General features: G+C 43.4%; 1 protein-coding gene across 2 annotated transcripts in view; it reads right to left on the minus strand.

Annotated features, from left to right (window-relative positions):
* The window catches only part of PRKCQ (protein kinase C theta), a 94967-nt gene that overhangs the window by 58585 nt on the left and 11621 nt on the right, over window positions 1–24761 (minus strand). For both annotated transcript variants that reach the window (XM_068987064.1, XM_068987063.1), the window contains exons 4-11: window positions 16614–16776; window positions 15223–15254; window positions 15041–15126; window positions 13770–13899; window positions 10343–10452; window positions 9263–9380; window positions 7157–7317; window positions 2386–2559 (exon numbers count right to left, since the gene is read on the minus strand). In XM_068987064.1, coding sequence (XP_068843165.1) covers window positions 2386–2559; window positions 7157–7317; window positions 9263–9380; window positions 10343–10452; window positions 13770–13899; window positions 15041–15126; window positions 15223–15254; window positions 16614–16776 — 974 coding nt within the window. The remainder of the gene's footprint in view (window positions 1–2385; window positions 2560–7156; window positions 7318–9262; window positions 9381–10342; window positions 10453–13769; window positions 13900–15040; window positions 15127–15222; window positions 15255–16613; window positions 16777–24761) is intronic.

Below are 24761 nucleotides of genomic sequence, written 5' to 3' on the forward strand. Positions count from 1 at the left end.
CATCAAGAGGCTCTTTACTTCCTCTTCACTTTAAGGGTGGTGTCATCTGCATATCTGAGGTTATTGATATTTCTCCCAGCAATGTTGATTCCAGCTTGTGCTTCCTCCAGCCCAGCGTTTCTCATGATGTACTCTGCATAGAAGTTAAATAAGCAGGGTGACAATATACAGCCTTGACGTACTCCTTTTCCTATTTGGAACCAGTCTCTTGTTCCATGTCCAGTTAAAGAGGCAGGTCAGGTGCTCTGGTATTCCCATCTCTTTCAGAATTTTCCACAGTTTATTGTGATCCACACAGTCAAAGGCTTTAGCATAGTCAATAAAGCAGAAATAGGTGTTTTTCTGGAACTCTCTTGCTTTTTCCATGATCCAACAGATGTTGGCAATTTGATCTCTGGTTCCTCTGCCTTTTCTAAAACCAGCTTGAACATCTGGAAGTTCACGGTTCATGTATTGCTGAAGCCTAGCTTGGAGAATTTTGAGCATGACTTTACTAGCATGTGAGATGAGTACAATTGTGCGGTAGTTTGAGCATTCTTTGGCATTGCCTTTCTTTGGGATTGGAATGAAACCTGACCTTTCCCAGTCCTGTGGCCACTGCTGAGTTTTCCAAATTTGCTGGCATAGTGACTGCAGCACTTTCACAGCATCATCTTTTTAAGATTTGAAATAGCTCAACTGAAATTCCATCACCTCCACTAGCTTTGTTCGTAGTGATACTTCCTAAGGCCCACTTGACTTCACATTCTAGGATGTCTGGCTCTAGGTGAGTGATCACACCATCGTGATTATCGTGGTCATGAAGATCTTTTTTTTACAGTTCTTTTCTGTATTCTTGCCACCTCTTCTTAATATCTTCTGCTTCTGTTAGGTGCATACCATTTCTGTCCTTGATCGAGCCCATCTTTGCATGAAGTTTTCCCTTGGTATCTCTAATTTTCTTGAAGAGATCTCTAGTATTTCCCATTCTGTTGTTTTCCTCTATTTCTTTGCATTGATCGCTGAGGAAGGCTTTCCTATCTCTTCTTGCTATTCTTTGGAACTCTGCATTCAGATGCTTATATCTTTCCTTATTTTAGCTAAGTACATTTATTCATCTATTCCCTAATTAAATGCTTGAGAATCTATTGGCAGCTGGAGAAGTGGTGATGACATCCCTAAGTGACCGTCCACATTTACTGGCTGATTCCCAGTTTCCCTACTAACACTTCTGTGGCTGGAGGCAGACGATGCTACTTATACTAAGTTAGTACATTACCATCAAGGCTTGAAATAGAACAAGAGAAAAATTTCCTCATTTTCTTTGGATCTTAACCACATAGCTCCCCATGGGTCTGCTTATTATTCTTGGCTACACACAACACAATTCTAGGCCTTACGCATGGGGATAGGGTCAAGTACAGCAGAAAAATAGAAAACCATAATGTTTATATGGATGACTGATCTACAGCAATGTTCATTTCCGTGTTATTTAAATCAGAACAAAATTTAGAAATAGCCTAATGAGATAAATCACATTGCAGAAGGATATCTACAGATGTCAGGAAATGTACAGAGTGTTAAAGTGCAAGTTACAGAGCAGGAGGTATTTGCACTAACCAGTTATTTTTATTTTTATAAACCCAATGGGGGGGGAAATCTAGAAGGATAAACTTCAACATAGTAATGGCGACTATACCCAAGTAATGGGATATATATGATTTTCTTTAAGCATATAAGCAAATTTTCTAAAATGATCCTGAATAACTTTTAAGTTAGAAAAAAAGTGTGTGTGTGTGTGTGTGTGTGTGTGTGTTAATTTTAAAGAAAAGGCAGATCAGGAAGAACATTCTCCCATAAGAGGCATTTTTGACAAAATTCACAGTTTTATCTGGCTGCTCAGTTCCTGGTAAAATATGCTCTCAAGGATGATCTTCTACTGGCCTTATAAAGGGAAATAACAGTACACACACATTTTGATCCATTTTTCCAAATTTTGTCTCCTGAAATATATGTATGGTAGATGAACAGATGTCGCACCTTTTCCCTTTCACAAAGCACTGCTTTCTTAAGCAAGTCACACACTACTTAGAATCCTTGTTATAGAAGTTAAACTGAATTCTAAAAAGCAAGCAAGTAAAACCAGAAGTAAGGCCCTTTCCCCAGTCAACTGCATTAGAAAATGCAAGTTTCCTGCATTTTTCCAAACAAGAAAACTTGTTTCTTTCCAAACAAGTTTCTTCCCCTCTAAACAACTGTGAAAGGCTTGCTTAGTTGGATGGAGGGTGGACTCAGAGAAGAAATAAATACACGGAGTGGGCGCCCCGTGTCTCCTGTTCTGCAGGAGCACCCAGACCTACTGGCTGAGGGTGTAGAGATGAAGGACCATCTGGGCAGAAGCCTTACCTTGGTCTGGAATGTGCAGAACATATGTGTTAAGAACGGATGCTCCCAGGCCAAGGAGAGGACCCTCTTCTCTACCATTGTGCACTCCACGTCATCATCCATTAAAACCACATCTTTCTTTAAGGCTTTTATTGCGAAAAATTGATTGGTTTTCTTGAACTCTGCTAGGAAGACCTGGAAGGAAGGAGAAGAAGCAGGGTTATTTTAGAATTTGGATTGACACTTGATAAAGAAGACTCATGATGTGCATGAGAGAGAGGTACTGGGGGAGGAAACAGAATTAATTCTCCAATCCTCCTCTATCCCCTTTATGGAGATAAACCAAGTTTTACTGGCGTGGGATGCTATTAACAGCTTCATCCACTCTACCTTTCAAAGGGTTTCACAAAATCAGATGGGTTATTCTCAGCCCCTGGAAAGACTCTATTTTAAAAAGTGGAATCTAGGAAAATCGTATAGATGAACCTATTTGCAAAGCAAAAACAGACACACAGATGTAGAGAACAAAGGCATGGACATCAAGGGGGATGGATTAGGAGGTTGGGATTGATACACACACACTACTATGGATAAAACAGATAACGAATGAGAACCCACTATATAGTTGAAGGAAAGCTACCCAATGCTTGGACCGAAATGGGAAGGAAATCCAGAGAAGAGGGGATACATGTACATGTATAACTGATTCACTTTACTATACAGCAGATATGCAACACTGTAAACCAGCTATACGCCAATACAATTTTTTTTAAGTGTCCTGTCTGCCCAGAGACCTAAGTTTATAAAAAAAAAAATCAGAGAAAAATGTGTATTGAGGAAGCAGCAGCGAGCAAGGAAGAGGAAGCCTTGACTGCTTTAGAAATAATCAATAAAAATGAACATAAAACCTTATTCCACGTTTTACCCACTTTTTCAAGGCCAAAAAGCATACGTGAGAAATATAACTGTCCTGATGTATTTAAGGAATGCACAGCATTTCCTCTGATGGCACAGACACTAACATTATCTTCACGACCTACTATGTGCCAGACATTCTGCTACAGGCTTTACACATGCTATCTAATTTTAGTACCTGTTTAATTCTTGGTTCAGAACACTCTGCAATACAGATAGTAATAATAAAAGAAACCTAGGGTCAAAGGGCAACTATCTCAAACTCACAGAGCTACTCAGTGGAAAATCTGACTCCAAAGCTGACTTTTTCCACTCAATTTCAGGCATCTTATAAGACAGGACACCAGATGGCTTAGAATGGAGGGTTGCTCCAACCTGCATTCTTGCAGATGATGCAGCCACAGGCAACTGATAGAAGTGAGGGCACGGCCTGTGGAGTCAAAAAGCCACAGCTCTGGCCTCATTTCACAGACATTTACCAGCTGTGGGAATGTGGGCTCACAAAGCAACCTCCCTGGGCTTCGGTTCCCTAATGTGGAAAAGCCTTAACTATCACTACACTGCTGACTTACAGGACTGTTGTGAAAATCACACACCAGGTGGGGAAGCGACTTGAGAACTCTAAAATGCTTTCTGAATGACAGTTATTGGAATCTAAAACCAAAACGAATATGTGTAACAAAACAGAAGCAGACTCACGGATATAGAGAACAAACCAGTGGTTTCCAGTCGGGGGGAGGGCCAAGACAAGGGCATGGGATTAAGAGGTACGAACTGCTCTGTGTAAAATAAATAAGCAGCGGGGATATACTGAATCTCATGGTGAAACAGAGCCATTATTCTGTAATAACTTTAGAGTCCAATCTATAAAACTACTGAATCATTATGTTACAACACATCTGCTGCTAATATAATACTGTTAATCAACTATACTTCAAAACTCCCACTCATCACTTGTTTCTTTTAGTGACTTTTGAGGAATGCTGAAGTTCATGAAGACACACCAAGAGTGGAAAATGCATGTGTCTATGTTTAAAATAATACAGTGCAGACACATAGCTTTGGGGGTAGCTGGCTTGATAGAGAGGGTAGAGCTTAGATGAGAATTCAGGCATGAAGGTGAAAGTGTGAGTCACTCAGTTGTGTCCAACTCTTTGCGACCCCACAGACTGTAGCCCACCAGGCTCCTCTGTCCATCGAATTCTCCAGGTGAAAATACCAGACTCGGTAGCCATTCCCTTCTCCAGGTGATCTTCCCAACCCAGGGATCGAACCCATGTCTCCTGCATGGCAGTCAGAATCTTTACCATCTGAGCCATCAGGGAAATAATGTGCATAGCCCCAGAAAACATGCCATTTATTCTGGGCCTAAAATCAATGGAGAACCAAAACAGGCTACCATTTTGGTGAGGAACCATATCTATAGAGTGAAAAAAAAGAAAAACAAGAACAAGTTTTAGAGTTCAAGAAGAGGAAATATATTCTGCTTTGGGGCTCCCCTCTCTCACTGGGCCCCCACAGTGCAGTCCCCTCAGGGTCCAGGGATCTGGGATTCTGATGGGGAGGAGCTTAGTCACAGATCCGAGGCTACTGAAGCTCTCAGCTGTCCATTGGGTTATTTACTAAGGCAGGTAGGTTTAACTTAAGGCTGTGTTAACCTTGTTGAAAAGTAGAAATCTACCAAGAAAACAAAGAAAAACATTTCTATAACAATTAGAAATCCTCTTTTGGTAATTGCTTCTTTCAATAAAACATTCCTCCAAACCAGCCTTAAACTAAGAAGTCGAAAAGGCAATCTCCATCTCTATAATGTCCTTTCAATTTTTGGTAACAGGCTATCATGGCACATTAATTGATGCTACATTTTAATGAAGACTGGCTGTAAAACTGCCTATTGCACTCAGAATAACACCAAGTGAGCCTGCGATGGTTTGTGCTATTGTGGAAACAAACTAATAGCTGTTGGCTACAGTTGGCAGGGCAGAGTGGGTTTTGCCAAAGGCGATTCCTTGGTATTAAACCCAACCCCTACTAGCAGTACAAAGTCATTCAGCTATGGCAAGACCTAGTTGCATTTCAGCTTGTTTATTATTAAACTGGGTAAGTTTTACAGCCCAAGTCTGGTGAGCAGGTGCTGAGCATAATGCTGGCCTTGGTTGCACAAATTCATGGAACAGTAGTCTCTGGCTAAAATTCTCCAAGTGACATCCAATATAAATAAAAAAACAACTGCTGCTACTTCTGCTGCTAAGTCGCTTCAGTTGTGTCCAACTCTGTGAGACCCCATAGACGGCAGTCCACCAGGTTCCCCCGTCCCTGGGATTCTCCAGGCAAGAACACTGGAGTGGGTTGCCATATCCTTCTCCAATGCAGGAAAGTGAAAAGTGAAAGTGAAGTTGCTCAGTCGTGTCCAACTCTTCGCAACCCCATGGACTGCAGCCTACCAGGCTCCTCCGTCCATGGGATTTTCCAGGCAAGGGTGCTGGAGTGGGATGCCATCGTGAGATATCCTTAATAGCCAATATAACATAAAAGCCTGTATTCCATGACATCCCTCTTTATAATCACTGACTTGACAATCTTCTCGTCACTGATAGTTGATTATAATTTCTTAGACTATGTTTTCCTCCTCCTCCTCCTCATCCCCATGATAGAGAGCCCATACGTTGAGTGAGTGGCAGGAATAACTGAGAGGAGGGACTCCTCTGTGAAACTTTTCCTAAGACACTCAAGTTATGGCTGTAATTCTGGCCTGCACTATGTCCCTTCCAAATAATTCCATGGACAGGCTCCTCTGGAATCTTCCTGACCCAGTGATCAAGCCTAGACCTCTCGCATTGCAGGTAGATTCTTTACCATCTGAGCCACGAGGGGAGCCTTAATAATTCATATGCTGAAGTCCTAAACCCCCAACACCTGAGAGTGTGACCTTATTTGGAGACAGGGTCTTTACAGAGATGATTATGTTCAAATGAGGTCATTAGGATGGGCCCTGATGCCATCGAAGTGGCATCCTCATAAGAAGAGGGAATAGGGACACAGAGCAATGGCCGTGTGAGGACACAGGGAGAAGACAGCGTCTACACCCGGGAAAGAGGGAGGCCTCAGGAGGGACAGCCCTGTCCACACCTTGATCCAGGATGTCCAGCCTCCAGAACTGGGAGAGATACATTTCTGCCGTTGAAGCTGCCCTCCTCTGTGGTGTTTTATTCCAGTAGCCCTAAGCTAAGACAAGACTGAGAAAAAAATCATAAGGAAAGTAAAACCACACTCTGGGTTGAAGAAAGGAGCAAAACAACAACAAAACCACCAATGAAACAAAAATATCTATGAGACAGGAACTGGCCGGGGCACCTTCCCGCTTCGTTGGCGTCCGAAGATACCACGCTCAGAAGCTGGTGGGATGAACACCTTCAAAGTGAGACGGCTAGAGCTGTTTTTCCCCAGGGAGTAGAGGCTGCTGCTCCCAAGAGCTCCCTGTGCTTAGTCGCTCAGTTGTGTCCGAGGCTGTGCGACCCCGTGGACTGTAGCCCGCCAGGCTCCTCTGTCCATGGGCAATCTCCAGGCAAGAACACTGGAGCAGGTTGCCACACCCTCCTCCAGGGGATCTTCCCAACCCAGGGATAGAACCCAGGTCTCTTGCTTTGCAGGCAGATTATTTACTGTCTGAGCCACCAGGAAGCCCCTGGGTCCCTTTTGATTCAGACCTCTCTCTGCCCTCTAACATACATCACATCACATCACAGCTCCCGCCCAGGAAGCCTCTCTCTGCACACCCATGCCTGGTTTTGGTCCCACCAGCTCAGTTCCGCTGGCCAGAGCTTTGCTTCTCAGTTTCTGTCATCTGGCCCACAGAATCCTACATACAGTATCATACCTTGCCAAAACTTCCTTTCCCCAGCATTTTGTGCAAGGTGAAATCCTCGATTTTTAGTTTCATACGTAGAGAACTTCTTTCTTTGTTCGGCTCAGGTTCTGGACCATCGCATGCTTTCTCCATCTCTTCCAAGGGAGACTCCCAGGAGATCCCCTGAGGCTCTGAAAATGATAAGCCAGTGGTTAAAAGGAAACAAGGAACAGCGGAGAGTCTTCCTAGCTATTCTGAGAACCTGCTTTCTTTTTCATATCCTTTTCTGAAGTTTCATCTGCAACAGCTCAGAAAGGGGTTCCTGCAGGGCAAAAGGAGCACCTCCTGCTTGGAAGCCTGAAATCTGGGGGGTGGACCGTGTCTCTTTATGGGACAGACTGGGGGAAATGTCAGGTTAAGAAACATTCCAACCAGCAAAAGACCATCTCTGCAGCAGAAACAAGCACTTTAGATCATGCCAGATCATGGACATATAGGGATTTTAGCTGAACTGGAGGGAAAATGACTCCCCATTGCTTGCATGGCTTGCAGGCATAACGGCATCAATTTCTGTGACCTATCATGTAGGGAAGAAGAGCTGGATAGCAGATCACTGAAGACCCGAATGGAATCATTCGCCACGGTCTTCAGGTCAAGATGCTGCCTATTTTGATTGTCTCTGAGACATGGTTTACCCAGAGACCTTTCCCAAGTCTAATCCAAACACTTCTTTAAAAAAATTTACAGACAATTTATTCCTCACCCCATGCCAGAGAAGTTGTAGACCAACTTTCCTGGAACCTTCCTCCCACCCTCTTAGAACATTTCTTTTCTTAAAATTGAAATATACTTGACATATCACACAGTGCTAAGTTAACACGCATAACATGTTGATTGACACATTTATCTACTGTGATATCACTTGATGGCACCTCATAGCACATAATTATCCTATCCTTTTTGTGGTTGGAATGATGTGTGTGCTCAGTCATGTCCAACTCTTTGAGACTCCATGGACTGTAGCCTGCCAGGCCTCTCTGTCCATGGAATTTTCCAAGCAAGAATACTGGAGCAGGTTACCATTTCCTGTTCCAGGGGATCTTTCCCATCCAGGGACTGAAGCTGCATCTCCTATGTCTCCTGCCTTGGCAGGAAGATTCTTTACCACTCCAGGTTTGTCTTTACCACTCTAGGTTTGTCTTTCATATTCTACATCCAAGGAAAATAAGTAGTTTATAATATATGTTGAAACTATTCAGAATCACATGTATACATATAGCTGAGTCCCTCTGCTGTTCACCTGAAACTACCACAACATTAATTAATTGGCTATACCTCAATATGAAATGGTTTGGGTGTTAAAAAAATAAAAATTGAGAAAGAATCACACAGTCACAACCTCTCAAAAAGCACCTTCCAACAGGAGGCTGGATGAGCTTCCATCATATCATAAAATGTTAAGGATGTTGGCTATTCTTCCCCAGTCTAATCTTAAACTTTCCAGTAAAGTCTCTAAGTACAGAATAAGATGATCTGTGGTATTTCTACCTTAGTGCTCTATGGAGGATTCAGTTTTGTAAAACAGTTGGACCGTGGCAGGGAATAACATTCTAAAATTCTAAGGAAAAGTTTGCCGTTATTTCTGAGAATATTGCCATTATTTCAGAGAAACCCCATCTTCTTACCCCCACCCCAACGTCCCACAACCCCATCCACTTCCAAAGCTTTTCTAGTGGGCTGTACTTTGGTTTTACTTCTAGAAGTAGAAGCCTCTTTGTGGGTGGCTAGGTCGGTAATTTCTAACTAGAAAAGAATCATTCATCAGGCCAGGTAAAAGGAGGCTTTAACCCAGAAAGTCTTAGAGAAAGTGTCAGTTGCTCTGTTGTGTCCGACTCTTTGTTACCCTGTGGACTGTAGCCTGCCAGGCTCCTCTGTCCATGAGCTTCTCCAGGCAAGAATACTTGGAGTGGGTGGCCATTCCCTTCTCCAGGGAAACCTTCCCCACACAGGGATCAAGCCCAGGTCTTCTGCATTCCAGGCAGATTCTTTACCTTCTGAGCCACCAGGGAAGTCCTGGACTCAGGTTAATGAAGACGAATTACTGATGACAATTCCACTGTGAATAGGGATAGCTACCTTTTTTCCCTGGTCCTGGTACGGACGGCGGCTTTGCTTCACCTTTTATGGAGCACGGGAGACCAATTTCAACTGGACCTTCTCTGAAGATGTGCTCAGAATCTCTTAAGCAGCGAGCCTGGGTTACAAACAAGGAGTCAGACCACCCACCTACCCACTCACCACAGACGGGACCATGCATGCCGCTGTCCATGGTCCCGAAGCCATTTCAGATCCCTGAATATGTAGGATAACCGAACCTCTCCTCCTCCTCGGCACTCTCTTAGGATCCCATACCCTGTGAACGTCCATTATATTTTATGCACCAGCAGGGCGTGCTCACTTCCTTCATATTTTCTGGGGGCCCACTGGTTTTTCCCACACTCCCCACTGCGCTCAGTCACAAATAGGAATCAAAGACCAATGGATGGAAAAATAGCTCAAGTAGGCAAAGCCAAGTCTTTAAGATTTTTTTTTTTTAGACCAGACCATTTTTAAAGTCTTCCTTGAAGTTGTTACAATATCACTTCTGTTTTATGTTTTGGTTTTTTGGGGCGAGGCATGTGGGATCCTAGCTCCCTGACCAGGGATCAAACTCACACTTCCTGCACTGGAAGTTGAAGTCTTAACCTCTGGACCACCAGGGAAGTCCCAAAGCCAAGTCTCAAAGAGGGTTTGTTCACAGATGTGAGGATTCAGCACGCTACTGAGCAGAAAGGCAAAGCTGCCTCAGATTCAGTGTTTTGGGGGCATTTTGGAGATGATTTCAGCAAATGTTTTTCCCACCAGCTATTACATAGTCATTTTATACAGGTATAAAGCTAGCAATGAATCCTCAGTAATTTTAATGAATACATTTGTTTGTGCCCCTGCTCATTCCATGAAGAATTTAAGCTCTTACAAAGATCCCCACAAGCGAAATGCATTAAACAAACATCTCAAAGTGGGGATGTGGACATGCAGATGGAAGCCAGGGTCAAGGCACGAGCTTGGAAACAGATTCCAGATTTCCCCATACAGTTGTTACAAGTCCAAGAGTGAAGGGACTGAAATAGTCCTTGTTGAAACTACGGGCACTTGTCCCCTAAAAGCCATTCCTACCTGCTGAGTGCTCTCGATCATTGCCAGTGCTTCAGCCATCAGCTTCTGGTTTATTCCACAAAGGTTGGCCACCTTTGTCTGGCATCTGTGGTGCACATTCATGCCACATGCTGAAAGAGAAGCAACGCCGTGAGCAAGGGCGACAGAACCAACTTCCAGACACTCTGAACACGATCTGTTTTGGGTGCAGGTACGTCCAACAGACAATTGGCAAACCCCCAGCACCATCTTCCGCACAGAGGGAGACGCTGAAGACAGATATTAGGGCGGTGCTCTTATTATGCCACCAAGCATCCACCTCTGCTTCACTGAGATACTCATGCACCTGGCAGGTGCCTTTTGGCATGATGCTGGGACACGACTCCTGCTCGAGGCTGAGCCAGAGCCTTGTTGATGGCAAGGAAGGCTGCCGCCCATTTGTGTGCACAAACTGAGCACAGTGATTGGCATCCAAAAGGTGCTTACCAAATACAGCTTTTCTTTCATCTTTCAAAATGTTATTGAAATATTTAGATGATACTTTAGCTGTCTTTACCTTTAGTTTTCACTAGGTAAACAGGCCGTTCACAATAAAACAAGATAGCATTTTCTATGTAAGTAAGTATAAACCATAGATAGTTGTAAAAAAAAAACCCATCAGAAGCGAAATCTTCAATACAGTGAAGATGCTACTTATAATGGCCTCTGTCCTCTGAACCCTGTCTGATTTACTTGACTCTTCCTGGCTCCCAGATGCAGGCTTTATGTTGGGCGGCCCCAGCTCCCATTTCCTACCCATGACTGGAAGGGAGAGAGAGGGAGGCAGTTAGCAGGGACTGAGCATTTATCTTACTGTTTAAAAGTGTACCAGATCTAAGCTCCTCTCTGATGTGCCATGCAGAAAGGCTCCCTGCCCACCAGGATCAAAATGTCAGAAGCCTGTTACGAACCTAGTAGGTGATAACTCAACCTCTGTGAGTGCAAACAGTTCCTCTGATGACTAATTTCTTGCGAATTTCGGCAGCCAGAGGAAGGAGACAGGATCAGGGTAAGAGGGGACCGTACGTACTTAGGCAGGAGGCTTACAGGAGAGCAAGAAGAAGAGAGAGGGAGGCAGAGACAGGGGGAGACCCAGGGGAGAGAGTGGGAGGTGGAGACGCAGACAGGGGCATGAGCAGGGAGCAGACAGCACCCCGCCTCGCGGGGTTCCAGCAAGAACAGAGAATGACTCGGGGGGAGGGAAGTGGGGGGGAGAGGAGGGGAGAAGAGAAGGAGGGAAAGTAAGGAAGGCCAGAGGCCGGGAAATGAAAGCAGAGAATGGAACAGAGAAGAAAGAATGTTGAGAAATGAGGGGACAGAGCAGGGCGTGGGAGCCGTGGAATAATGCCAAGGAATCCTAGCGGGAGTTCTGAGCTCAGAGGCAGCAGCCACTGCTGGGATGAGCGTGGCCTCTGCAGGCGGGGTGATGGGCTCCAGGGAAGAAAACCCCGATGTCCAAGACCATCAGACTCGAGGTGCCATGAGGAGTGGATTTGATCATTCCTGTCCTGTTTGTCCGCTCAGAAACCCTCCAGTTACCTGTTGCCTGTGAACTCCTAAAGACACTCTACACAATGCCAGGCCACCCACCCACGGACTGTTGAGCAGGGGTAGACAGGACAGTAGGTGGTGGTCCCTTGGGCAGCAGAGGTTTCTCTGGTTCAGATGAATTTTGACTACCTGTGGGTTTGCCTTCAGCAATGAGTTGAAAAACCTAATATCTCCTGCCTTCCTTAAGATGTCACTCCAGGCTCCACCAGACCTGCAGATACACCTAGGACGTGGATAAGGAGGAATCTAAGGGTGATCTTCCTGCTTAGGTCAGCCCCCTTTATCACTTAAAAGACCCAACACACATTAGCCAGTGGCAGAAGTTAAAATGGGGTCACCCACAAAAAATAAAGTGGCTTCTATGTTTAATCAGTGGGCTTCCCAGGCGGCGCTAATGGTAAAGAACCTGCCTGCCAATGCAGATTTAAGAGACACGGGTCTATCCCTGGGTTGGGAAGATCTCCTGGAGGAGGGCTGAGGAACCTACTGTAGTATTCTTGCCTAGAGATTCCCTTGGACAAAGGAGCCTGGCACGCACCTGTCCATGGGGTTGCAAAGAGTCAGACATAACTAAAGTGACTTAGCAAACACGCATGTTTAATCAATATCCTAGGATAAACCATAATGGAAAAGAGTGTGTAAAAAATGCATATAAAGTATGCCCATTATATAATGTGTGTGTGTGTGTATAACTGAATTATTTTGCTGTATAGAAGTAATTAACAAAACAGTGTACGTCAACTATACTCCAATAAAAATTTTTAAAATTGAGAATAAAATGCTCCCTGCTGAGTGGGGCACCTTTGCTTTGAACACATTATCTAGGCTCTGTCCCCTCTCAGCCCCACTCCAAAGGCAGAAGGGCTCTGATAGTTTGTGTTGGAATTTTTCCTCCCTACCCCCTAAGCCTGGTGAAATGGCATCTCAGTTTCTAAAGGTTATTGCCTTAGCAACCTGGGCTTTTAGAGCAAGAAAGCCGTCTGGCTTTTTCTCTGGTTAGACTGAATAACTGGATGGGTAAAGGGGAGTGAGCTCGGGCTCTGTGGTCAGGTCACCTGGAGGAGGCCATGCTGTCAGAGCTCGGCTGCCCCCTGCACAGGCTTCCCTGGCAGCTCAGATGGCAAACAATCTGCCTGAGTACAGGAGACCTGGGTTCAACTGCTGGGTCAGGAAGATGCCCCGGAGAAGGGAATGGCAACCCGCTCCACTCTTCTTGCCTTGGAGAAGTCCATGGACAGAGGAGCCTGGTGGGCTACAGTCCATGGGGTCGCAAAGAGCTGGACATGACTCAGTGACTGACACTTCCAACATTTAAACTGTGCAGCTGGGGTTCACAGCACACTCTGGGGACAGGTGTGCCAGCTTCAGTAAGCCAGAGAATTTTTCCATACAGGACTTTTCAGCAGCCCAGCAGATGTGCCAGGCTCATTCCTCGATGGGGCCACAGACAGAATGGTCCTTGCTGGTTCCAGGGAGAGTGGCAGGGGCATGGCCAGAGCTGCCAGAGTCAGGAAGGGACAGGCCAGGGCAGGGGACCAGTCAGAGGAGCCTGCCGCCTCCTTGCTCCGAAGGACTGGGTGCCTCAGATAGCACCAGGCCAGGAGCCTGGACAAGGGACCTGAATGTGCACTTCTCTGGGAAATAAGACACGGGGTGGTGGAAGGTGGAAGGGAAAGAACAGCAGTGGCTTGTTATCCGAGAACTTCTCTTTCAGGACCACGGGGCTCTTCCGGGCTGGCTGAACAAGCCAGTCATCTTCATCTTCCCTCCCTCCCTCATCCTCTCATCAAAGCTGCAAATCCACCCCCCTGGAGGTTCAGTAGGTGGAGACCCCAAGCACCTTTCACGTGGGACTCACCGTCACACTTGAGTCCTTGCCTGGCCAGGCCCCACAGCAGGGTCCCACAGTGCTCACAGAAGGTTGGGCTCTTGTAATTGTAGACCTTAAATCTGTGCGGCATGTCGATTTTGAACCTCTCCTTGTGGAACTGAAAGGGAACAAGAGAGTGTGATGGTTTGTGTGTCCCTGGGTCCCCTACTTGTCATTTCTCTAGCAGAGACTTTTGCAGAATGAACAGAATAATAAAAACATTGCAATGATGTGTATTGGAAGTCATGATTTTTACTTGTCAAGCCTTATAGTCATGTCCAGTGAAGACAGGAAGCCATTAGCTGTTCTGGGTCAAGGGCATGAGATACTCGTTTCAGGTAACCTGGAGATAGCTGAAGTCTGCCGCCTCTGGGCAGATGGGTTAATATTTCAGGAAGGAGACCAGAGTTATTCGTTTAAATGGGAGTTATGTCAACGGACTTCCTTTCCTAATTTAATGTAATTTTTTCCTCTTCTCTTTCAACCTAGAACTGGTGCTTTCACCTTTGGAAGCTATTATATAATGCCTCCTCTAGAGGCATCGGTTTATCAGTGAGGAGTGGGGAGACTTTTCACGCTGGTTAGATATGAACAGAAGAGACGAGGCACAGAGAACAGTTCTGCCAGGTGCTGTGACAAACATGTCACCTGTGCTGCCTTTTACACATGCAATATCTCACACAATCCTCAAAATAGCTCATTTGAAGCAGCCTCTGTTAGGATTTTGATTTGATCTATGGGGAGATTAAACACGGAGAGGGCAAGACACTAGTTTTGGGTCTCAGTAACAATCGTTACTGGAGAGGAAAGTGTTTTAGGGATATTGACGCGCCTGGAAAAATTTAAGAATTGCGCATTATGAACAAGGATTAGGGAGTTGTTGGACTTCCCTGGTGGTACAGTGGATAAAAATCCACCTGCCAGTGCAGGGAACATGGGTTTGATCCCTGGTCTGGGAAGATTCCACATGCTGTGGAGCAACAAAGCCTATGCACCCCAACTACTGAAGCCTGCAAACCTAGAGACCATGCTCTGGACTAAGAAAAGCCACCACAATGAGAAGCCCTGAGCGCCACGGCTAGAGAGTGGCCCCTGCTCTTGGAAACGAGAGAAAGCCCACACGCAGCAACAAAGACCCAGTGCCACCAAAAAGAAAAGAATTTTTTTTAAAGTCCTTTAAAAAGGAATTCGTGGGCTGTTAAAGGCAATGTCAGGATGAAATCATCGTATTTCAGACAAAGGCGAATCTCGGTCCGTACCATAGTTTCTCGGCTGTTGATAGCTGATCCTGTGCATTTTGCTATTACTTTATCGATACACTTCTTGTGAATTGCTGCATTACATTCTGAAAAGAAATAACTACAGCTTGAGATTTTCAGAAGTTAAGGGACAACTAGACAAAAGGAATGATGCTAGTACAACAGAAATCCTTCTCACTTACGTCGACACTGGTAGCCTTGTTTGTTCAGACCCCTGCAATAAAGCATATGTTTAAATATGTATATGGACTTTAGAGGCAACTGTAGTACCAAACACAAAAACATTTAAAAGATGAACAAGCTCTCATAGCTTCCTGCTCTCACATAGCGTTTTCTGATCAGCAGCCCTCGTCTGTTATTAGCCAAGGGTGTTAATGTGTGCTCTTATTTTGACCTGCTTTGTGAAAAGCCTGAACATTCAGTAAATGAGTTGTTCATTTCCTTTTCATTTGCATATTTCCCAAACAAACATGCAGACAAAAAAAAAATGTCCAGCCAGAAATGGATCACAGGCTCCTGGTAGCAAATTTCCATGTCGACACTTAAAATTTTTCACTGTCTTACTAAGTTCAGTACAGATAAGCAAAGATATCCATATAACACTTTATTTCCTCTTTCTGAGTATCTGAGAACATTTGCAGCTAATAAATTCTCAACCTTAAGACTGATTCTGTTAACATTCACTATTAGAAAGGAAGGAGTTCAAGTCATTAGATGAAGACAGTTGATGGAAATCCACCAAAAGTCTACCTGACCTTTGGATACCCTGGTTAAGCCGGAGGTTGTGCATTAACAAATCCTGCAAGAACCCAAAGGACTGAAGACCCCAAAAGAGTGGGGGAGGCTGAAACAAGAGATAGGAGTCATTTTGAGTCTCCAGTCTACCGTAGCCTTCGCTGCTGTGGTTACTGAGGCTTGAACCAATCTCTGTTCGGGGGCTGTTTAAGACACCCAAGAGTCTTGTAAACACAGAAACCCATCAGCTCCAATGGGCAAGTGTTGCCTTCTGCAGACATTTAGTTAGCACAGTTGGGTTGTTGAGCTGGTGGCAGTTTTGACTATAAAACTGTGCTTACAATAAAGATCTCTCCCTCTTCTGTCCCTCCCCACTCACCCCCAGAAGCTTCCCATTTAATTGGAAACCAAAGTTTCCTTGAAATCTTTCTTAAGGGAGCTGGATTCCTCATGCTATAGGAGCTCTATTATGAAAATATTCTCCAAAATCACACCATTTGAGCCTTCTCAATCCAGGTGAGGCCACTGGAAACTCTCAGGTAGTACCTATTCCCGTACACTCCCGCAAGGTGAAACATGCCAGGCCAGGTGGATTAAGAAGATGCATCATGGGACTTCCCCGGTGGTCCAGGGTTTAAGAATCTGCCATGCAATGCAGGGGACGGGCATTCAGTCCTTGCTCAGGGGTCTAAGATCCCACAGGCCTCAGAACAACTAAGCCTGTGCTCTGAAACCTGTGTGCCATAACTAAGCCCCAACACAGCCAAATAAATAAACAAACAAAAAAAGTGACACAAGGCATAACCTGAAGCTTGGCGTCACATGCGAGTTACCATACCAGACAAATTCATGGCAGACGGAGCAAAACGTGGGCTGTGGGAAGAAGGTGGCCGTGAACTCATGGCACTTGACGTGGTGGACTTTGGCCTGCTTGATGGCTCCTCGGCGGTGATGCAGAGCGAAGAAGCCGTCGGTCTCGAATTCGTTCATGTCCTTTGTGTCTGCAGGAAGAGGGCAGGGACAGTGACCTTCTGCGAAATGGCTGCCACAGCTTGGGGCGAGCAGCGCGGGGGTAGGAAACGGGGAAGGGGCAGAGATGGATGAGGACCTAGACAAGCTTTGAGACCATTAGCATCCCAAGTACTGGGTTGGGCTAAAAGCCTTTGGGGTTTTTTCTAAAAGATGTTATGGACATTTTGGCCAACCCAGTATTTCTAAAGTTTGGTACAGTACGAAGTGGCTTTCCTTAGTCCCATAACAGAATTACCAGAGGGTATCCTGTTCCAGGATTGGAACAACAAGGCTGGAATCTTGGCTCAATCCTTCCATCCTCTTTCACGACACTGAGCTATATCCTCTCTCAATTTTTAAAACCAGAAATTGGAACATTTAAGGTATTTATTGACCTTTCCTCATCACTGTCAGTGATGAGTCAGCCAGAAAAGGCAGGAAGTGGCAAATACTTTGCCTGTAATTCTAAAGAATAATGTGGTACTGAACAGTAAGTTGGAAACAATATATATATATTTTTTAGGTCCCAGGAAATTTTATATCTGGTTGTTTATAGACAAAAAATGTAGACAGGCAGGAGCTGGCCAGATTTCTGAAGGCAAAAAAGCTTTGGGAAGTTGTTTATGCTTTGGTTCCTGAAGCCCATGGGAATCAGATGCACCAGCAGTAAAACTATACAGGTCAATGTGGAAAGGGCCAGAAAGGAACAGACGATTGTAATTTAAAAATGTCTAGATAATCCTGGCTGGGACCTAGTCATCTACATCAAATCACGTTCACATTTCTTCAGTTTACCCTGGGCTCTGGGTGCTGGTGAAGGGGCTCTGGGTAGTAACTGTCCACAGTACCCACAGCTTCTAAAAGGCTGGAAGAAGTCTGAGAAATACTGGTGAGAATATTTGCCCTGGCCAAAGCCCAGGTCCCCCAGCCAAAGTACACAATAGCAAGGTAGTTGTGATTGACCAGTACGATGGGCCCTCCAGCGTGCATGAGAGAGTGCATGGTAAAGGAGGTGGAACACAGCTGCCATCATCACTAAAATATGGATAACGAATTGACGATTCAGTTCCTGCAACTGCGATTTCAAGTAGATTCTTGGATTACTTTACTTATTTTTTAAATTACAAAAAATGGAGGTTTGGCAAGGATAAGGGGCTCCTGTTTCACAAATGAAGAGAGTTAACAATATTTAAACCCAATTGTTTCCCTTCCGGCTAAGCCATGGCAGTGGCTGGACAACACACTCGAGGCAAGTGATCCTGCCGGAGTATCTTAATTTCCCCACCCCTTTTCATGGCCAGGCTGGAAGCACACTGGGTAGACGGAGCCGGGGGAGGGTCACGGAGGTGGAGACCCTCCTCCACCGTCCAGCCTAGTGCCAGCACTCATTTCAAGACTGAAGTCTTCTCTCCAAGAGTCCATGGGTCTGTTTTATGGAAACCCCAAACTCTCAGATAAAACGTCACTCTGCTGTACACCTGAAACTAACAGGATTGTAAATCAACTCTACTCCAAAGAAGATAATAAGCATTCCTAAGAAAGACTTCCTTACACGGCTGAGGACTTTGCCTGATACTTCAAGGATAGGCGATCTAGGTCTTTTTTTTAAAGGAACTGTGCTTATTTTTGTGTGCGGTGTTAGAAAGTGATCTAGTTTCATTCTTTTACAAGTGGTTGACCAGTTTTCCCAGCACCACTTGTTAAAGAGATTGTCTTTACTCCATTGTATATTCTTGCCTCCTTTGTCAATGATAAGGTGTCCATATGTGTGTGGATTTATCTCTGGGCTTTCTATTTTGTTCCATTGATCTATATGTCTGTCTTTGTGCCAGTACCATACTGTTTTGATGACTGTGGCTTTGTAGTAGAGCCTGAAGTCAGGCAAGTTGATTCCTCCAGTTCCATTCTTCTTTCTCAGGATTGCTTTGGCAATTTGAGGTTTTTTGTATTTCCATACAAATCTTGGAATTATTTGTTCTAGTTCTGTGAAAAATATGGCTGGTAGCTTGATAGGGATTGCACTGAATTTGTAAATTGCTTTGGGTAGTATACTCATTTTCACTATATTGATTCTTCCGATCCATGAACATGGTATATTTCTCCATCTATTAGTGTCCTCTTTGATTTCTTTCATCAGTGTTCTATAGTTTTCTATATATAGGTCTTTAGTTTCTTTAGGTAGATATATTCCTAAGTATTTTATTCTTTTCGTTGCAGTGGTGAATGGAATTGTTTCCTTAATTTCTTTTTCTACTTTCTCATTATTAGTGTATAGGAATGCAAGGGATTTCTGTGTGTTGATTTTATATCCTGCAACTTTACTATATTCATTGATGAACTCTAGTAATTTTCTGGTGGAGTCTTTAGGGTTTTCCATGTAGAGGATCATGTCATCTGCAAACAGTGAGAGTTTTACTTCTTCTTTTCCAATTTTGATTCCTTTTATTTCTTTTTCTGCTCTGATTGCTGTGGCCAAAACTTCCAGAACTATGTTGAATAGTAGCGGTGAAAGTGGACACCCTTGTCTTGTTCCTGACTTTAGGGGAAATGCTTTCAATTTTTCACCATTGAGGATAATGTTTGCTGTGGGTTTGTCATATATAGCTTTTATTATGTTGAGGTATGTTCCTTCTATTCCTGCTTTCTGGAGAGTTTTTATCATAAATGGATGGTGAATTTTGTCAAAGGCCTTCTCTGCATCTATTGAGATAATCATATGGTTTTTATTTTTCAATTTGTTAATGTGGTGAATTCCATTGATTGATTTGCGAATATTGAAGAATCCTTGCATCCCTGGGATAAAGCCCACTTGGTCATGGTGTATGATCTTTTTAATGTGTTGTTGGATTCTGATTGCTAGAATTTTGTTGAGGATTTTTGCATCTATGTTCATCAGTGATATTGGCCTGTAGTCTTCTTTTTTTGTAAACTCAAAATGGATTAAAGATCTAAACGTAAGACCAGAAACTATAAAACTCCTAGAGGAGAACATAGGCAAAACACTCTCCGACATAAATCACAGCAGGATCCTCTATGATCCACCTCCCAGAATTCTGGAAATAAAAGCAAAAATAAACAAATGGGATCTAATTAAAATTAAAAGCTTCTGCACAACAAAGGAAAATATAAGCAAGGTGAAAAGACAGCCTTCTGAATGGGAGAAAATAATAGCAAATGAAGCAACTGACAAACAACTAATCTCAAAAATATACAAGCAACTTATGCAGCTCAATTCCAGAAAAATAAATGACCCAATCAAAAAATGGGCCAAAGAACTAAATAGACATTTCTCCAAAGAAGACATACGGATGGCTAACAAACACATGAAAAGATGCTCAACATCACTCATTATCAGAGAAATGCAAATCAAGACCACAATGAGGTACCACTTCACACCAGTCAGAATGGCTGTGATCCAAAAATCTGCAAGCAATAAATGCTGGAGAGGGTGTGGAGAAAAGGGAACCCTCCTACACTGTTGGTGGGAATGCAAACTAGTACAGCCACTATGGAGAACAGTGTGGAGATTCCTTAAAATACTGCAAATAGAACTACCTTATGACCCAGCAATCCCACTGCTGGGCATACACACCGAGGGAACCAGAATTGAAAGAGACACATGTACCCCAATGTTCATCGCAGCACTGTTTATAATAGCCAGGACATGGAAACAACCTAGATGTCCATCAGCAGATGAATGGATAAGAAAGCTGTGGTACATGTACACAATGGAGTATTACTCAGCCATTAAAAAGAATTCATTTGAATCAGTTCTGATGAGATGGATGAAACTGGAGCCAATTATACAGAGTGAAGTAAGCCAGAAAGAAAAACACCAATACAGTATACTAACACATATATATGGAATTTAGAAAGATAGCAATGATGACCCTGTATGCAAGACAGGAAAAAAGACACAGCGGTGTATAACGGACTTTTGGACTCAGAGGGAGAGGGAGAGGGTGGGATGATTTGGGAGAATGGCATTCTATCATGTATACCATCATGTAAGAATTGAATCGCCAGTCTATGTCTGACGCAGGATACAGCATGCTTGGGGCTGGTGCATGGGGTTGACCCACAGAGATGTTATGGGGAGGGAGGTGGGAGGGGGGTTCATGTTTGGGAACACATGTAAGAATTAAAGATTTTAAAATTAAATAAAAAACAAAACAAAACAAAAAAAAAGGAACTGTGCTGGAAATAAAAAGGCTTGGTGAATTCGGGGTTAGATTTAGGGTCACCGAGGCAACTGCCTTCTCCTATAGGCTCTGGTTTAAGTGTAGAGATCTATTTACAACTCGGGACCGGCACAGGAGGCCATCTGTCAGGAAGCTCTGACTCATTTCTATTTTGGTGCTGATGAAATAAAAGGAAATAAAGCATACAATTACTTTTGAACTCAGGGATGGAGGTGAGTTATTCTGGGAACTCTATCCATATTACTGTGAAAAATATACAAATATAACCATGTAACAATTACATGGTGGTGGTTTAGTTGCTAAGTTGTGTCTGACTCTTGCCACCCCAAGGACTGCAGACCACCAGGCTCCTCTGTTCATGGGATTCTCCAGGCAAGAATACTGGCATGGGTTGCCATTTCCTTCTCTATGAGATCTTCCCGATCCAGGAATCGAACCCAAGCAGATTCTTTACTGACTGAATGGTCAGTAAAGCTATTATAATAGTCTGGACTATATACAACTATATGTTTATAAATATAAAATAGTCTGTGTATTAGAACACTGTACATTTAAAAATATGTCAGAGACTACATGTAAGTAATTCATTCCCTTGCTCCTTGCTATAATTCCTTTATCCTCTGATCATTTCAATCCTTATAAGAAAGTAAATGTATAAAAGCTCAGAATTTTAAAAATTCTCCTTGTAATTACTATTTATTTCTGAAGTAATTTGGCTTTCCGTTTGTTCACTAGCTTGAATAAGCTCACTTATTTTTATATAGTTGGTTATTTATTTTATAGCAATGGTGCCTAATCTATTTGCTTAGTTTAACCAATCACTTGTTTGTAGTCAATTAAGTCACACATTTCCTGGAGAGCTATGAGCGAATTGCTATGCAGGACAGTATAAAGAATTATGAGATGTTACCCCTAATTTTGAATGGGTAAGTCAGGAAGAAATGGCACTCACATGAAGAACAGACTTGGAGATAAAAACTCCCATATTTTGGGGAGGGAGGAAATGAAATTACAAAAGAGGCCATAAAGAGGCAGCTGAAAAATTAAGAGGAAAACTTGAATAATATTACATGAAGCAATACAAGAAAGAAAAGGTTTCTCAGCATTGACGGATCGAGAGATGTCAAGGGAATTGAAGCTTAAGAAACAAACATTTGTTTTGAGGATTCATTCTTTTGGAGAACGCCATTTAGCAGATGGATTGAAAAATGAGCCAGATTCTTTGGGTTTAAGGGTTGATAGAGTAGTGAAGGAAAAAGGAGTAATATATTAAACTGTTTCTCAAGAAACGTGTCAGGGAATGAAAGGAAAGAAAGCCTTGCAGAGAAAAAAGGTTTAAAAAAATACCTTTAAACTGACAGATTGGGACTGACATATATACACAGTTCAGTTCAGTCACTCAGTCGTGTGCGACTCTTTGCGACCCCATGAATAGCAGTACACTAGGCCTCCCTGTTCTTACCAGCTCCCAGAGTTCACCCAAAGTCATGTCCATTGAGTCAGTGATGCCATCCAGCCATCTCATCCTCTGTCGTCTCCTTCTCCTCCTGCCCCCAATCCCTCCCAGCATCAGAGTCTTTTCCAATGAGTCAACTCTTCGCATGAGGTGGCCAAAGTATTGGAGTTTCAGTTTTAGCATCATTGCTTCCAAAGAAATCCTAGGGCTGATCTCCTTCAGAATGGACTGGTTGGACCTCCTTACAGTTCAAGGGACTCTCAAGAGTCTTCTCCAACACCACAGTTCAAAAGCATCAATTCTTAGGCGCTCAGCCTTCTTTACAGTCCAACTCTCACATCCATACATCACCACTGGAAAAACCATAGCCTTGACTAGACGGACCTTTGTTGGCAAAGTAATGTCTCTGCTTTTCAATATGCTATCTAGGTTGGTCATAACTTTCCTTCCAAGGAGTAAGCGTCTTTTTCTTTTTTTATTGTTATTATTTTACAATATTGTATTGGTTTTGCCACACATCAACATGAATCCGCCATGGGTATACACGTGTTCCCAATCCCGAACCCCCCTCCCACCTGGCTGCAATTACCATCTGCAGTGATGTTGGAGGTCAAAAAAATAAAGTCCGACACTGTTTCCACTCTTTCCCCATCTATTTCTCATGAAGTGATGGGACCAGATGCCATGATCTTAGTTTTCTGAATGTTGAGCTTTAAGCCAACTTTTTCACTCTCCTCTTTCACTTTCACCAAATGGCTTTTTAGCTCCTCTTCACTTTCTGCCATAAGGGTGGTGTCATCTGTATATCTGAGGTTATTGATATTTCTCCCGGCAATCTTGATTCCAGCTTGTGCTTCTTCCAGCCCAGCATTTCTCATGATGTACTCTGTATATAAGTTAAATAAGCAGGGTGACAATATACAGCCTTGATGTACTCCTTTTCCTATATGAAACCAGTCTGTTGTTCCATGTCCAGTTTTGACTGTTGCTTCCAGACCTGCATATAGGTTTCTCAAGAGGCAGGTTAGGTGGTCTGGTATTCCCATCTCTTTCAGAATTTTCCACAGTTTATTGTGATCCACACAGTCAAAGGCTTTGGCATAGTCAATAAAGCAGAAATTGATGTTTTTCTGGAACTCTCTTGCTTTTTTGATGATCCAGTGGATCTTGGCAATTTGATCTCTGGTTCCTCTGCCTTTTCTAAAACCAGCTTGAACATCTGGAAGTTCACGGTTCACGTACTGCTGAAGCCTGACTTGGAGAATTTTGAGCATGACTTTACTAGCATGTGAGATTATACAGTGGGAGTGAGAAATAGATTTAAGGGACTAGATCTGATAGACAGAGTGCTTGATGAACTATGGACAGAGATTCGTGACATTGTACAGGAGATAGGGATCAAGACCATCCCCGTGGAAGAGAAATGTAAAAAAGCAAAATGGCTGTCTGAGGAGGCCTTACAAATAGCTGTGGAAAGAAGAGAAGCGAAAAACAAAGGTGAAAAGGACAGATATAAGCATCTGAATGCAGAGTTCCAAAGAATAGCAAGGAGAGATAAGAAACCCTTCCTCAGTGATCAATGCAAAGAAATAGAGGAAAACAATAGAATGGGAAAGACTAGAGATCTCTTCAAGAAAATTAGAGATACCAAGGGAACATTTCATGCAAAGATGGGCTCGATAAAGGACAGAAATGGTTCAGACCTAACAGAAGCAGAAGATATTAAGAAGAGGTGGCAAGAATACACAGAAGAACTGTAAAAAAAGATCTTCACGACCAAGATAATCATGATGGTGTGATCACTCACCTAGAGCCAGACATCCTGGAATGTGAAGTCAAGTGGGCCTTAGAAAGCATCACTATGAACAATGCTAGTGGAGGTGATGGAATTCCAATTGAGCTATTTCAAATCCTGAAAGATGATGCTCTGAAAGTGCTACACTTAATATGCCAGCAAATTTGGAAAACTCAGCAGTAGCCACAGGACTGGAAAAGGTCAGTTTTCATTTCAATCCCAAAGAAAGGCAATGCCAAAGAATGCTCAAACTATATACACAGTACTAGGTATAAAACAGGTAACTAATGAGAACCTACTATATAGCACAGAGGGGGAAAAAAGAGAAGGTAATTCATTTGGACTGTAGCCTGCAAGGCTCCTCTGTCCATGGAATTCTCCAGGCAAGAATACTGAAGTGGGTTGACATTCTATTCTCCAGGGGATCTTCCTGATCCAGGGAACGAACCCAGGTCCTCTGCATCACATGCAGATTCTTTACCATTTGAGCCACCAGGACATATGTTAGGACATATGTTAAAT

This window comes from Capricornis sumatraensis, chromosome 15 (assembly GCF_032405125.1).
Source record: "Capricornis sumatraensis isolate serow.1 chromosome 15, serow.2, whole genome shotgun sequence".
In the NCBI taxonomy this organism is placed as follows: domain Eukaryota; kingdom Metazoa; phylum Chordata; class Mammalia; order Artiodactyla; family Bovidae; genus Capricornis; species Capricornis sumatraensis.